Source organism: Gopherus flavomarginatus, chromosome 19, assembly GCF_025201925.1.
Source record: "Gopherus flavomarginatus isolate rGopFla2 chromosome 19, rGopFla2.mat.asm, whole genome shotgun sequence".
Classification (NCBI taxonomy): Eukaryota; Metazoa; Chordata; order Testudines; family Testudinidae; genus Gopherus; species Gopherus flavomarginatus.
This window is the reverse complement of record NC_066635.1, coordinates 20,959,243-20,974,757: the sequence shown is the minus strand read 5'-3', so window position 1 is coordinate 20,974,757 and position 15,515 is coordinate 20,959,243. Positions and strand designations below refer to the sequence as shown.

The 15,515-nt window shown below is 47.9% G+C and overlaps 1 protein-coding gene across 1 annotated transcript in view; it reads left to right on the top strand.

Moving 5' to 3' along the window:
* DOC2B (double C2 domain beta) overlaps nt 1-15,515 on the top strand; it is a 133,682-nt gene that overhangs the window by 62,104 nt on the left and 56,063 nt on the right. Inside the window, exon 4 of the mRNA XM_050928825.1 lies at nt 5,281-5,390. Within this exon, the coding sequence (XP_050784782.1) occupies nt 5,281-5,390 (110 nt within the window). The remainder of the gene's footprint in view (nt 1-5,280; nt 5,391-15,515) is intronic.

Genomic DNA, 15,515 nt, shown 5'->3' with positions numbered 1-15,515 from the left:
GCTAATGATACAGAAAATCTCCCCGCCAAGGCAAGGAACCACACACTTCCTCAGGAAAGACCAGGGTTAACAGGCCTGACAGCACTCGCTGAAAGTCAGGATTCAGTCAGAGCAAGGGAGGGGAGCAAGGACATGCTCAGCTCCCAGTGTCCAAAGAGGAGTGACTCGAGGGACTGTCAGCTGGAGAGGTGACCTCCAAGGACCCGAAATGCAGTGTTTTATATGGCAGATCAAACATAACATCCTGAATCATACCCAGCAATTAACTGGGGACCCAAGAATGAAACACAGCCAAGCAAGCTGGCAGCACTAACTGAAGCTTCGCAATGCCCTTTCAGGAGGAGCGCATTGCAATAACTCACTACAGGAGGTCACGAAGGTTCACCATACAGAGCATTAACTGTGCGCAAGGGAACAGAATAGAAAACTCGAGAAAACTGCATCACTCACAACAGGGAGACAAACCAGACGTGGAGATTTTATTTGCTGCGGGATGGGGCTCTCCTGGCTGTTAATGACCACCTGGGATTAAACTTAAACTCCCCTGCATGCTTCTTAATTGTCAGAGAGATCCCCCTGCCTCAGCCTGCTCTCCCCTATTTGCACATGCAGCGCCACTCAGCAGGAACACTGTGCTGAAGATGGGAGAGGGAGGGATGGCCCGCACACTCTCAGCCATACTCGCTGAAGGTTTCAGTATTTATTTCGTTTCTCAGAGGCAAACTGAAGGGGTTATTAAAACATGCAAGTATTTCTATCCATCAGTGGAGGAAAGGGCTGGCATTTCACTAGCAATCTGCAGAGGGCCCCATGGTGGGAGGGTTGCTAGTGCTGTACCAGTTTTTCTGAGCAGCACCAGAAATGCAGATAGGCTGGGGCTGAGGCATCGTTACTGAATGGTCCTTGAATCTCCAGGCAGAGGGTTCAAGAGAAGTGGCTCCTAGTGCTTCACCAGGCCCACCAGCATGTGGAGGCCTGCTGGCGGGGGCAGGAGATAGAAGGTTATTTGTTGATCTTGTGGATCATTCTGGGGGTTCCTCCTCCCCCTCTGTCACCTGCTGTCAATAACGTGACACGTTCTAGCCACACAGATTGACCAGCAGCTCCACCAAGGCCAATATTCCAGCACCAGTCAGCTGACCCGGAGGGCAGTGCAACTGATGCCTTTGTATGCAACGTAGTGCACAGCATCTCCGCACTAATGCCTGGTGATGAGAGCCCCACTCCAATAGACTCCTTCCCTTGACTTTAACGCGCGTTGGAAGAAGTCCTAGGATGCGAACTCTTCTCCCACAGACCATCCCTTAGCACTGTGGCTCTTCCAACATGCCTCACAAACCAAGGCTGTCCCTGGGCAGTGCTTCGGGACCTGAGTAAAGCTTACAGGAGGAAATTCAAAAGCCGGCAATGCTCATCCAGGCTTGAGTTTCACTATAAACCTGAAAGAGTCCGACAGACAGTGATCAAAGGCTGGCTGTTTCACCTAGTGGAGTGGGTACTGCCAGAAACCTGGGGAGAGACAGCTGATCTGAGTCAGTAGACAGTGCATAACTGCTGTGCCTTCTCTCCCAAGCACTTACTAAACACTATACCATCCACATCCATAGGCAGGCTCCTCACAGGGCACCTCCGACACCTAGTTAGTGATCTCTCGGCTAGCTGGCTGGCTTGCCTTGGGAGGTCTGATCTGCTAGAGCAAGTTGTCTCAGACTCTCCACGCACCGTAACAGAGAGGTTATCTTGCATGCCAGCCACAATGGCCTGGGCCCACCTCTACTTCTATTCTCCACTGTGCAGACCACGCTTCTCTCTGCCACAATCCCACCTCACTGTGCAGTTGCTTGCACGGCAGAGTAACAACCGGAGATCTTTCCCATGCCTTTGTGAAGCTTCTCTGAATGCAAGTGAGCAGCCAGAGTCAAAGGGGAGCCAGCACCACACGCCCAGCCAGCTCTGTACATCACCAGCACGGCCCTGTGGTTCCCATTTTGAAAGCTGCTGCACTGGAGGCATTTACATGTATCCTCCCAACTGCAGGAAGAGAGGAGAAAGGGAAAAAATAAAAACTACGCAGGATGGGATGGATGGGGGCATCTGTTTGTAATGAGCTGGGTTCCAGTGAGCCCTTTTCAGGCTCAGGTGCTAGGGAGATGCTTTTTGGATATCAGGTGGTGACAGTCACGTCACTAGCCCCCTGAAGCACAGTGATACTTAGACAACAAATAGCAGCGTTTCCTCCTGCAGACCTGGAAGAAGCTGCAGAGAACACAGTAACCAGGAGAGCCGCGTCAGGGTGACAACAGCGTGGGCGACGTGCTAAGCGTCAGACCAGTGCTGGAGAGCCAGCGCTGTCGGTGCCACAACCATCCCCTAACCTGCTGTGAGCCAACACGTTACTAATTCATCAAGGAAACCAAGATCAGCAAGAGACCGGGGAAATCTGCCAATCATCACTCATCACCCAGCGGCTAAAAGGTGCCCTGCTGTTAAGCCCTAGCCCATAACTAATCCTGGTTTGTTTGGTTCAGGCCAGGGGTTTCCGGTTCACCTCCCACAGCAGTTGTACAAAAGATTCGGAAGAGGTTTGCTTTATGGAGAGCAGGGCAAGCCAGCCCACGCCTGCCTGTCTGCACAGGGAGAATCTAACTTAGACATACCAAGGGTGGTTGGGTGAGGGTAATGGAAGTGGCTCAACTTCCCTTTTTCCCCACCTTCAAGTTCCTATTTGGGTCGCTTTTTCTGCTTGTTTCTCCCACCTCCAAAATATAAACACGGCAGCTTTTAATTCTGCCCAGCACCTTTCATAGCAATGCAGTCTTCCCCAAGTGCAGAAAGACAGTTACAGAGCAGGGCGCATACCTGGGCACCCAAATCTCACACCTGGGCTCTGAAGCAGGCCCTTGGGAACCGAGGACTGGTACTGACACACCTAAATACTCTTTGCAACCTACTGGTATTGGAATACCTACATGTAGATGCCCAGTTTAGCCCCTAAACGTGATGCCAAGCCAACTGCTAGTGGAGAACCTTCATCCAGATGCCAGACCTAGGTGGCTACATGTAGTGAGGCAGAGTGGCCTCCCTCTGGACTGGAGAGTGAGGGAGCACTGCACTCTCTTTGGTGGGCGAAGCCAAGCCCGTCCCACCCCTGGCTGGAAGTATCAGGGCAGGGCCAGAAGTGTACAAGGAAGGCTCTGCAGCTCAGTTGGGCTGGAGCCAACAGACATCTCTGCCTTGCTGCGGCACCCAGGAGTGGAACCTGCACTCTGCCGCACCCTGGGCTCTGGATCAGACCCGTAGTTAGGAGATAGGTGTCGTCTCCACTGCCTTTCTGCCCTGGACACCACTGCTGAAAGTGCTGGTATTCGAGCCAGCTGAGGAGGTGGTTTGTGATGTGGCTCTTCTCTGTTCTCCAACTTATGACGTGTAAATGTCCTGCTGGTCAGCAGAATTGGTCAGAAACCCGTGCAGGGAAAGAGATGGCCTTTTGTTGTTTCACTGTAGTGGTGTGGGGCTACTAAGTATGGATTTTCCACCATCAGGATTTGGACTCTGGCACTTAATTTTGGCCTCTATGTTGGCAGACCCTGGGTTTATTCAAACTCTGGAGCAAACTGAGTGATCTGGGAGCCTTTTAATGAAGAGGTTCAGCCAATGGGTATGAAAATGAATTCCTCAAGAGCCTGTGTTCTGGCAAAGCTCCATAGGACTTATATGCTGATGAGAGACCCTTAAACAAGCCAGTGCCTTGACTCATCTCATAGGCAGAAAGCAGCTGGGATGCTCTGGTGATCTCCACACACATTCCCAGTAAGCTTCCTAGCACTTGTTCCAGGCTGACATTTAGGTATTGGCTAACTGTGCCCTAGGATGTAGCCAGCACTTGTAACAATGTGAAGCAGACTTCCCACCAGGCCTTGCAATGAATGAGCAATGATTTAATAATGTGCACTGAGAGAAGAACAAAAAAAGGAAAATAAATCTATCCAAACAATGGCTCTTGGAAGCATCTCAATAGTTCATTAATAAAATATATTCATTTGGGATGGTTACTTATTTTCAGAAATGGATCTGATGTACTGGCACAGCAGTTTGTTTTTTAGTGACACTCAATTATGGTGCCAATGCTTTTTGGAAAAGGCCCTGTGCCGTTTTAAATTTCATTATAGTATCCCGCTGCACGAGGTGTTATCCCTGGTTTGACACTGTTGCGCAGGAGTTGGACTGCGGGTTTCTAGCTGTTACGGCCTTGTCTGTGCTAGAAAATTGGACCACTAGCCTTGGAACTGGTGGGTTAGCATCGCTGTGTGCATAGCCGTGCTGCTTTGGGTCTGTTGTGTTTTTCCCCATGCCCACATTAGTCCTGTGTGCCTTTTCTGCTGTCACAATGTCCTTTGGGTTCCTAGACGGTGCTTTCCAGCGCAGCTTCTTGAAAGCAGTGTGCTAAGTGTAGCGAGTCGGTCAGGCCTGTGAGGAGTTGCTGTGACCCCCTTCGCCAGCTGGTCCCAAAGGGGCTGTGTTACACCTGGGGACTCTGGGACTTGGTAAAACACCATCACTGTCCCTCACAAGCTCCCACACTGAGCCTTGACGTGTGTCTCTAGTTTCCTCTTGCCTTGTTAGAGTGGTAATTGCCCTCTGCTGTGGCGCTGGGCCATGTCCCTCCGGTACAACCCAGTGCTGTGTTAACAGGCCACGTTGTGACCTGGGGTTAAAAACAAGCTGCCACATCTAATAAAATGTGCATCCAGGAAACGGTTCTGGGTCTGCCGGGAACTGCAGCTGCACTAAACACAGGGATGCAAATAAACATCCAGACCAATAAACTTTTTTTTTTTTTTTAATAAGCCTGAGTTGATTCTACCCTATTGCCACCTCCCTCCCCCAATATAAATGAAGTCTCTGGTGTCTTACTGCTCTTTTCCAAGCTGCCCATCATCTTGCTGCTTATTGTACAGAGTGTTGGATGGGTAACTGGGTTGCTCTATAAATGACCCACAAGGCCACAGTCTTTGTGCACCTCCAGTTACCTGCTGCAGCAGCCTGGTTGAGAGGGATTTTTGCCATCCCGTGCGGGGGGTGGGGGGTCAGCAGGGTGGTGCAAAGTCTCTCGGTGAGTATTGGAACTGAAGGCCAAAGGAGAGCTGCTCGGGTATGTTGCTTCATCATTTCATGGACTGTATTTTGTTTCCCAAGTGTTTATTCATCATCTGCATCCTGTAACCAAAGCAGTTACTGGGGACAGGCTAACTAACCAGGTATATTATTTGCTTTTTCCAGGCGAATAAACTAAGAACAAAAACTTTGCGGAACACTCTGAATCCCACCTGGAATGAGACCCTCACTTACTATGGCATCACGGATGAGGATATGATTCGCAAGACACTAAGGTAAGTGTAATCGTGGAGATGCAGGTGGAGCGGGTCATATGTCTTGTTATTTGGGAAGAAAGCTTTCTTTGTACTCACTTGATCTATGTGTGGGAAGGGAACGAATGCATATTGCAGTGATGTGTTGAGAGGGGAAGCCAGTGAAATGCCCACTCCAAACTCCTGCTGTCACCAGTCTGCACTGGTGTGAATGGCCAGCCAAGATGCAAAGCATCAGAAAATCAGGAGCACTGTATTTCAGCTAAATCTGAGCACCTTCTGTCAGCCACATACTGCATTGTAGCAGGGTGCCCACCAATTGAGAATAGAAGTGACATGTTCATTGAGATTATCAGGCTCCCAGCTTCAGTGGCCTAAAACCTCACTGCTAGCAGCCGGGGCTGGGTTGCTCAAAGGAGCTGAAGGGAGTTAAGTGCCCAGCTCTCATTGAAATTGATTGGAAGCTAGACATCTTCCCTTCTGCAGACCTACTGGAAAGTGCCAGCCCATGTAGCTAGGAGATCTTTCAGACTGTGCCAGGCCTGGGATGTGTTTATAATGGAATATCAATAATTAGGGTACAACACAGAACTCTCCCTTTGGCCGGTGTCGAGCAGTCACCTGTGCCGTTGAGACTGGAATCCTGATAGGACATTTATTGCTCTTTCTCTCCAGCAGATTGAGAGATAATTATTATTTCCCAAGGCCCCTCATTTGCACACTCCTCCTGCAGGGATCAATCACGGCCCTTCGGTGACAGACATTTGATTTATAAGCTGCCTGGATTTGAATAGCTGGTGAAGAGCCCTGTAGCATTTCATCATTACAAGCTTCGTAATTTATGAACTTGGGGTCTGATCTGCAATTTTTTTAACCTTATAATTCCCAAAGCTGCCAAACATACCTTATTTATTTATTGCTTCTTGCTGAGTTACAGATCTTTATTTGAAGATGTGTTTTGGAGGAGGGCAGAAATGCATTTGTACATTGCTGTAAAACTAAATGGAACTTGGTTTAACTTGGCAAAAATATGAAGAATCTGATCTCTTGCAATCAGAGCAATGTCCTGCCTGGTCAGGGCTTGGATGGGAGACCTGCAGGGCGTGCTGCAGGGAGTGGTGGCAAGGCATTCAGTAGACGGTATTCCTTTTTCTGAACCTTGCATGGCACTGGCAGTACGGAAATGCTGCCTTTCTGATGGGATGCAACACAGAAGTCCCTTTAGTCACACACAGATGTTTATCACAAAGTCTTGGCTAACTTCCAGTTTGGGATAACTCCCTGCTACCTAACTACATCCCCTCACTTCAACTGGCTCTGCTTAACTGGGACCCACTCATTTAACCCTTGCTGTTGCTGTTAGGGCATGATCCAAAGGCAATTGAATTTAATGGAGAGACTTCTATTAACCTTTAGCTCTGGCCTTTTAAACCATTGCTGTGCTCAATCTCAGTGGTGGGGTATTGAATCCTTATGTATATGATCTGTAAATCTCTTTGATCTAGCTAGCACCTCCATGTAGAAGGAAATTAATGCAAGATATACTATGCAAAATCCTTCTTTATTTTATTGCATTGAGGATTGACAGCTTTCTTGCTCCATGGCTGAAATCTGAATGTCTTTACTTAAAGAATATGCTGTGAATTTATTTTTTCATGGAAGCAGTGAAAACATATTGCTGTAACAAAGTTAAATACTAGTAGATGAATCTGAATTCTGAGCTCGCCTGTCATCCATAACTCACATACTGATGAGAAATTTATCTCCCTGGATTATTATTTCACATGGAAAATATTAATCATGCTGAAAGTGCGGTGAGCTTCTCAGGCTGGAAGGCCTGTGTTTTGTTATTTTTTTCCCTCCATGCCTTTGAAGTTTTCAGCTAGTTCAAGTGTGAAAATCGGTTTATAGAAAGATGCCTGGCTGAGTTGTTTGTTGAAATGCACTGGGGATAAAGTGTTTTGGATCCAGACCACCTTTCCATCAGCTCTCTTAATTGTTCCTTGCTGAGGAAATGCCATGTGGCCAGCCCCACTGAGGTGGCGTGATCATCTCTTGGGACCAGACAGGTGCAATGTAGGAATGGAGCCTCCGTGTTTGAACGTTTTTAATCTCTCCAAGCAGCAAAGAATCCTGTGGCACCTTATAGACTAACAGATGTTTTGGAGCATGAGCTTTCGTGTGTGAATACCCACTTCATCAGATGCACCTGACGAAGTGGGTATTCACCCACGAAAGCTCATGCTCCAAAACGTCTGTTAGTCTATAAGGTGCCACAGGATTCTTTGCTGCTTTTACAGATCCAGACTAACACGACTACCCCTCTGATACCTTTAATCTCTCCATTCTCCTCCTGGTGGAATTACAATTCCTAGCACATCCCTGATCTTGGGATCTGACACAGCTGTCATCTTCCTCGTCAGCTGGTGGTGTGTTCGTACAGCCTCTGGCACAAGTGAGTCCTGGTCCGTGACAGGAGCTCCTATGCACTATGGCAATACAACTAATTATTAGTAGTAATAACTGGCAGAGAGGATTATCTTCCTCTTTCCTCCATTCCCCGGCTTCCCTCAGCAGGGTTGAGAGCCCCAACTTTCACTTGTGCGAACGGGCTTTGTTACAGCTTCCTGCTGCCTCAAGCTGTGTTCTCCGTTCCAGGAGTCTGGAAGCAGGGACGCTATAGAGAATTTGAACCACAGAGGTGGGATGCTTTGGGGGAAGACGTTAATAAAATGTGGGCGGTGGCACCGTCTCGGTCCGATGGCAGTCCCAGTGGCTAGAGCATTGGAGTGGGGCACTGGAGACCTGCGTTCTGCCGCTGGCTCACAGTTGTACCTTGGGCAAGTCACTTTCTCTCTCTCAGTTCCCCCATCTGTAATGAAGATGATAATATTACTAAAGTACTTTTGAGATCTGCAGATTACGAAGTGCTATGTGAGAGCCATGTGTATATTGCGATTTTCCTACATCACATCACAGCACATAATTTGCTGCCCCAGATGATACCATATGCTCTATCACCCCCACATCCTGCATTCAGGAGTAGCCTCCCTCTGATGCTTTGGAGCACAATTAGAATCACTGGAGAGTACAACTGAGTGTGCAAACCCCTCTCTGAATTCTTTCCCAATCCCTAAGGTGGTCAGCTGAACCCCTTAATCATGAGGTTCTGTTGCCCTGCCAGAAAATGTGCAGCCTCACATGCTGTTGATTATTAAATTATCCAGCGTTGGTAAGTCCAAATACAGGATCTAACCATGACTTCCAGCAGCAGTGAGTTCCTCAGGCTTCTGAGCATGCATAAAGCAATGGTCTCCAAACTGTGGGGCGTGTCCCCTACGGGGGTGTGGAGGAATGTCTAGGGGGCACGATGCGCCAGCCCTCATGGGAGTTGGGGAAGGTGCACCCTGGCCAGCCCTACTTTGCCCCCAGCTCTGCTCCAGCCGTGGCAGCAGCTCCAGCCCCTGGCCCCGGGGGGCACGGACACATTACATTAGTGGTAAGGTGGGGTGCCAGAGGAAAAGTTTGGGCACCACTGGCATAAAAGGCTGATGAGGGCTATCTTGATACTTATAACTAAGGCTGCGATTCTGTGACTTCTGCAGTAGCTGGTGCAGCTGACCCCAGAGCTGCCTGAGCAGCGGCTGGTCCTGGAGGCGGTCAGGAAAGTGGTCCCCAGGGCTCCTGGAGAAGCAGACCACCGGCGGCAGTGAGCCCCCACCGCTGGAGCAGGGGTCCCCAGAGCAGCAGAGCCCCAGGGCCAGAGATTTAGTCATCATGGGTATTTATAGTAAAAGTCATGGACAGATCACAGGGAATAAATAAAAATTCACGGCCCCTGACCTGGCCATGGGTATTTTTAGTAAAAGTCATGACTAAATCTTAGCCTTACTGATAACCACACCAATGAAATGTCAAAGAGAGACAAAAGGAAATGTCATGAGAAGCAGAGGAGTGTCAGTGACTTGGGGAGATGAGAAATTTGGACCCCATGTAACAGCCTAAGAGGAGCAGAGCTGGGGTCTTGGTCTGTCACTGTCTCGTTGCTTAGGAGATTCTGGACCACGTCTGGGTTGGAGTCCCAGTGTCTGGCTGATGAGATACCAAAGGCGATTTTTTATTTGTTTATTTTACCACCACTTTGGTGCCTGTTTAACAGGAATCAGTCCCGGGAAACACACCAACACACACAGCACAAAGATGTTTTTCCTCTCCTTCCCTGGGCAAAGTTTGACATTTCTCGCTCTCTGTAACATCTCTGACTCTAGGCTATGGCGCAAAACTTCTAATGTCGTTTGATTGCACCCTGCCTACGCTATGTAATAACAACTACAGTCTTTGCTAGCTGACTGGGAGACTAGTAACACCTCTTAGACAATGCCTACCTTCATGCCTCCAGCTTCCATGCCAGACACACCACACGATCCATCATCTACAGCCAACACTGAGGTACAACTGCATTTGCTCCAAACCGTCAGACAGAGACCAACACCTACAAGATCTTCACCAAGCATTCTCAAAACGACGATACCCGCACGAGGAAATAAGGAAACAAATCAACAGAGCCAGATGTGTACCCAGAAGCTTCCTGCTGCAAGACAGGCCCGAGAAAGAAATCAACAACTCCACTGGCCATCACCTACAGTCCTCAGCTTAAACCACTCCAACGCATCATCAGTGATCTACAACCCATCCTGGACAATGATCCCTCGCTTTCACAGACCTTGGGTGGCTGGCCAGTCCTCGCCCACAGACAACCCGCCAACCTTAAGCATTTTCTCACCAGCAACCACACACCGCACCATAGTAACTCCAACTCAGGAACCAATCCATGCAACAAACCTCGATGCCAACTCTGTCCACATATCTACACCAGCAACACCATCACAGGACCTAACCAGATCAGCTACATCATCACCGGTTCATTCACCTGCACGTCCACTAATGTTATATATGCCATCATGTGCCAGCAATGCCCCTCTGCTATGTACATTGGGCAAACTGGACAACTCCTACGTAAAAGGATAAATGGACACAAGTCAGATATTAGGAATAGCAATATACAAAAACCTGTAGGAGAACACTTCAACCTCCCTGGCTACACAATAGCAGGTTTTAAGGTAGCCATCCTACAACAAAAAAACTTCAGGACCAGACTTCAAAGAGAAACTGCTGAACTTCAGTTCATTTGCAAATTTGACACCATCAGCTCAGGATTAAACAAAGACTGAATGGCTAGCCAGCTACAAAAGCAGTTTTTCCTCCCTTGGTGTTCACACCTCAACTGCTGGAAGAGGGCCTCATCCTCCCTGATTGAACTAACCTTGTTATCTCCAGACTGATTCTGGACTGCATATTTATACCTGCCTCTGGAAATTTCCATTACATGCGTCTGACGAAGTGGGTATTCACCCACGAAAGCTCATGCTCCAATACATCTGTTAGTCTGTAAGGTGCCACAGGACTGTTTGTTATATCTTAGACAGCAAACTAGACCCTGTGGGGATGTGGTCAAGAAGCTGAGACTCCTCTTAGTACCATCCGGGCTAGGAACCTAGATAGGAATCGCACCCTCCTGTTGCATATGGAGAAGAGGAGTCTCGTGTCCCCCAGCACATCCATGCAGCATAGCTCAGGATTTGGCCCACAGAAATGTGAGCCTCTTGAGCCTGATTCACATCCCATGTATGCGGGTACAAATTGGGAGTAACTCTGTAGAAGTCAGGGAGTCACGCAGGTGTCAGCAAGAGGAGAATCAGTTGTCTTGTCCATGCATGTGCCAGAGAAGTATTGTTTCCTATCAATCGTACCTTCAGGCTTGCCAGACATGCCACTTATATGTGTGTGCATACATGTAACTGTATGACTAAGAGATCTGGGCACCAATTCCACTTAAAATTACTAGGAATTTAGTTTCCAAATCCCCTAGGCAGCTGTAAAAACCCTGCATTATCACTCTTGATAGGAAACATACCTGTTCCGGATGTGAGTGTTCTAACCACAGGCAAAATAAAAATGTCCCCCTCTCCATCAGCACTTTTTAAAAGATAACTGAATTATTTGCAGCTCCTAAGGTGAGAAGTAGCCAGAGTGCTTTGGAAGGTAAGGGAAGGTCACCACTATCCCACCTCTCTTCATTTACAGTCTCCATTATTAATAGGTATTAATATTAGCAACACTTAACACCCCTACATCGCCAAAGGGCTTTAGAAGCATTAATAATAATAATAATAATAAATCATTATCATCTGTCTTCTGACCAAGGCCCAGAGAGAGTGGTTTCAAGCTTGTTTCCAAAGCTGGATGAAAAGGGGGAATGTTTGGAAATGTCAAAGCATTTTGTTTTGACACTTTCTAACCAAGCCATTTCAGTATTTAATTTCAAATCAACATTTTGGTTTTGGAAAGGTCAATTCAAAACAATTTGTTCAACCCAAACAACATTTTTTCTGTTTTTAATTTCAGTGAGAAAAAGTGGGGGAGGGCGGGGAACAGTTTGTTAGAAATTAATTTTTTCCAGGTTTTTCAGTTTGAACTCAATTATTCTCAGCTCAAATTGTTAGCTTGAGTGTTTTTGCTTTAAAAAAATGGCGCTTTTTGTTAACTGTAGGTGCTATAACTGAGTAAGTGTCAAGTCAAGGGTCCTGGATGCTGAAGTCCTTTTGTTTATCTCTGGAATAGGTACAAGGAAGGGCTGTTCGAGTTTCCTCATGTTGTCCTCGTGGCAGGACCACTTCTAAGGGCTTGGCTATACTTGCGAGTTACAGCACATTAAAGGAGCTCCGGGTGCACTAGCTCACTCCTCGTCCACACTGGCAAGGCACGTAGAGCCTTCTCACTCCACAACTAGAGCGCACCTGGTCCTCCACCTCGGCGAGTAGAATAACAGTTGATGCGCCCCCGCTGGAGCGCCCCAGCATCAGTGTGAACGAGGTGTTGCATTACTGTGCTCTGATCAGCTTCCAGAAACATCCCATAATCCCCTTAAGTCAAGTGGCCACTCTTGTCATTGTTTTGGATATGCCCTTTGAAAGCTCAGTTTGACAGCCGGCTGCTTATCTGCTCCGAGACAAAGCAACCCTTACTGTGGAATGCTGTGTGTGTCGGGGGGGGGGAGGTCTGCTGCTGGCTGAACTTACAAGACAGCATGCTGACATGCTCTCAGCTCTCCAAAACCCACTCTCTCTCCCCCCATATACACACAACACACTCCGTCACACTCCACCCCACCCCCATTAGAAAAGCACGTTGCAGCCACTTGCATGCTGAGATAGCTACCACAATGCACTGCTCTCTGTGGCCATTGCGAGAGCTGCTAACATGGCCACGCCAGTGCGCTGTCAGCTGTCAGTGTGGACAGAGTACAGCGCTTTCCCTAGTGCTGGTTTAACTCTGAGCGCTCTACATCTGCAAGTGTAGCTATGCCTTTAGTGTGAGAGGAGAGCCCTTTCTTCAAAGAGGCCAAGGATTGCATGGTCCATGCTGAGGCTGCCAACAAAAAGGTCAGTTAGTACCAACTTTGTTGCTAAGGGAACACCTATAGAGTCAGACTGAGATGACCCACAGGTCACCACAAAGTCATTGGATGGGATCCGTGAAAGACTTCACGTCCTGTTGGCAATCCTACGAGCCTCCCAGACTCCTGAGTCAGTTTTAAACCAGTAGGTATCACCAGACAGAGGCATTAGGTTTTGAATTAAAGGTGCCTATGTGGGGCTATGTGATCACAAATTAAAACAAAGGTAGCTTCCAAGCTGCGAGGTGTGTTCTCCCTGGATGCAAGGGGAGCCAGGCGGGTTTGGAAAGAGAATATCTCCTCTGTAATTTGTGATATGATCTCTGTTATAGATGAGTTCGTAAACTTGCCTGGTTTTTAGGGCAGTTGCCTGTATCACACCAAATCAACCTAGGTCACGCACAGGATTAAATACTAGACAGCTAGGGGTTAAACTGGCTGACACTTCTTGCAGGAGCAGCTGCAGCTTGTGTCTATTACAATCCCTCCCAGAGCTAACATCTAACTGTGCCGATGTGAAAAGGGTCACCTGTGCAGTTACGCTCTCCCAATCTCCTAACTTAAGCTGTTGTGATTCATGGCTGCGAAATAGAGGATGCCACTGATACTCTAGTTGCCGGTAATAACCTGGTTTGATCAGCAGCAGAGAGCCCGATATGAGAAAAGAGGTGAGGGATCGAGAAGGAATGACGCATGGGTAGGAAAAGAGGAGGCAGTGCCAGCAGCACATGCTGCATGCTCTGGGCAACAGGATCTCTGTATCTTACTGTTGCTGCTCTTTGGTGAAGTTCCCTGTGCCCTGGGCTACCCAGCAATGCTTTTCCCATTTGTGGCTTGGTTTGTAGCTTCACGCTGATGGCACCAACCCTTGGCACATTGTGATTTTCCACCCTCTCACCTCTGCATTGCAGCGCACCACCAGCAGTGCCCTTTGGCCTGAATGGACCAAGCTGAGACTAGGACAAATGCCTCTTTCCTCTCCCCGGTGAAAGTACAGAGCCGCCCAGGCTATTGGCATGTATTCCAGGTACAACTTGGAAACAATACATATAGAAGCTGTCTGTTTTCTACGTAGTAACTTAACACGGAGATTTTGCAGAGTTTCACTCACGGGCAGCACTAAGGCAATTTGCTGTTCTCTCTCTTTCCCAGTGTGTCTGTAAGTTACTTGCATGGGCTACATCTATGCTGGCACATGAAAGACAAAACTTTTGTCATCCAGAGGTGTTAAAACACACATACACACACACCCCGAAAGACAAAAGTTTTGTCGATGACAGACGCCATTGTGAACAGCACTTTGTCGTCATGAGCACTCTCTTGCCGACAATGCTAACAGCACTTGTTGGGGCAGAAGTTTTTTGTTGGTAAGAGAGCTGACAAACAGCGGCTATACTGCGCACCTTTTAGTGGCATGTGTCACTAAAAACTGTGTAGTGTAGACATAGCCTGAGTGTGGTTCCTTTATGCTGCCACTGCTCCGTTTCCCTCAGAGGTGGTCTGAACGATCTTCTTTAAATTTTGATTTAGAATGATGCTGCAGTCTGCTGTGTGTGCACCACTGCTCCCTCTGGAGGGAATCAGAACTGCTCATGTGTTATATGCCCTGTACTGTTAGCAGCTGATGAAGAGTCTCCTGTCATTCAGGAATGAGTGGCCTCTGGTGTTGGAGCAAAGTGGTTCCAGTCTTGCTATAAAGTTGCAAATAGCCATAGTGTTAGTAGCACAGTGACACCTGGGAAGTTCTGGGCATTAGAATAGTTTGGGTTTCTATAGGGTTTTATGTCATCCCTTGTCTGCCCTGTTTTTTCTCCTCAGTTTTTCAGTTCTCTCAGCTCAAGTAGTCCGCTCTAAAGGGACCAGGCTCAGTCTAACCTCACTTGGTTGCAATTCTGCTGCTTATCTTTTGTATTAAGGTAGAATCTAGACGCTCCCATTGAGGTTCAGGGCCCTGTTATGTGAGGTGCTGTACATGTACCACACAAAGAGACCGTCCCTGCCCCAAAGGACTGAGGATAAGATGAGAGTACAGGTGGCTAGTCCAAGCAGGCTGGGAGCAGAAGGGAAGGGAAGGATTCTGATAAGGGTAGTGAACAGCAGTGGCAGCACACCACTGTTCTAGCTGTTGCCACTGAGTGTTTTGTAGGTGTCACAGCAGAGGTGAATTTTCAGGTTTTAGTGCTTTGTGGTGCACTTATGGCATTTCCCCTCCACCAGGGCCAGGTTCTGGCTTTATCTGTGCGTCAGTTTGCTTTCTAGGGATAGCTCATGAACAGTTTGGATGTCCAGATGGAGGAAATCAAAGCAGATCAATTCTTGCCTTTTGTCACTATGGTAAATGGGGACCCCCTAGAATTCAGGCAGATGGAATTTACATGTGAGACACACAGTTATTCTCCATTTGTGTTAATTAAGTTTCCCTTCCCCCTCACTGCTGCAGGCAGAGAATCTCTTGTAACTTGAGTGTTGTCTCATTGCGCCAGGCCCCTTTTTTACTCCATAGGATATGGAAGAAGATTGCTCCGCTACTGATACTTAACGGATCTAATTAGATAGCAAATCCCACAATTTGCTGTACTACTGGAGCTGTCCCTTTCATATACCAGGTACAGGCAACTTTTCTGGGAGCT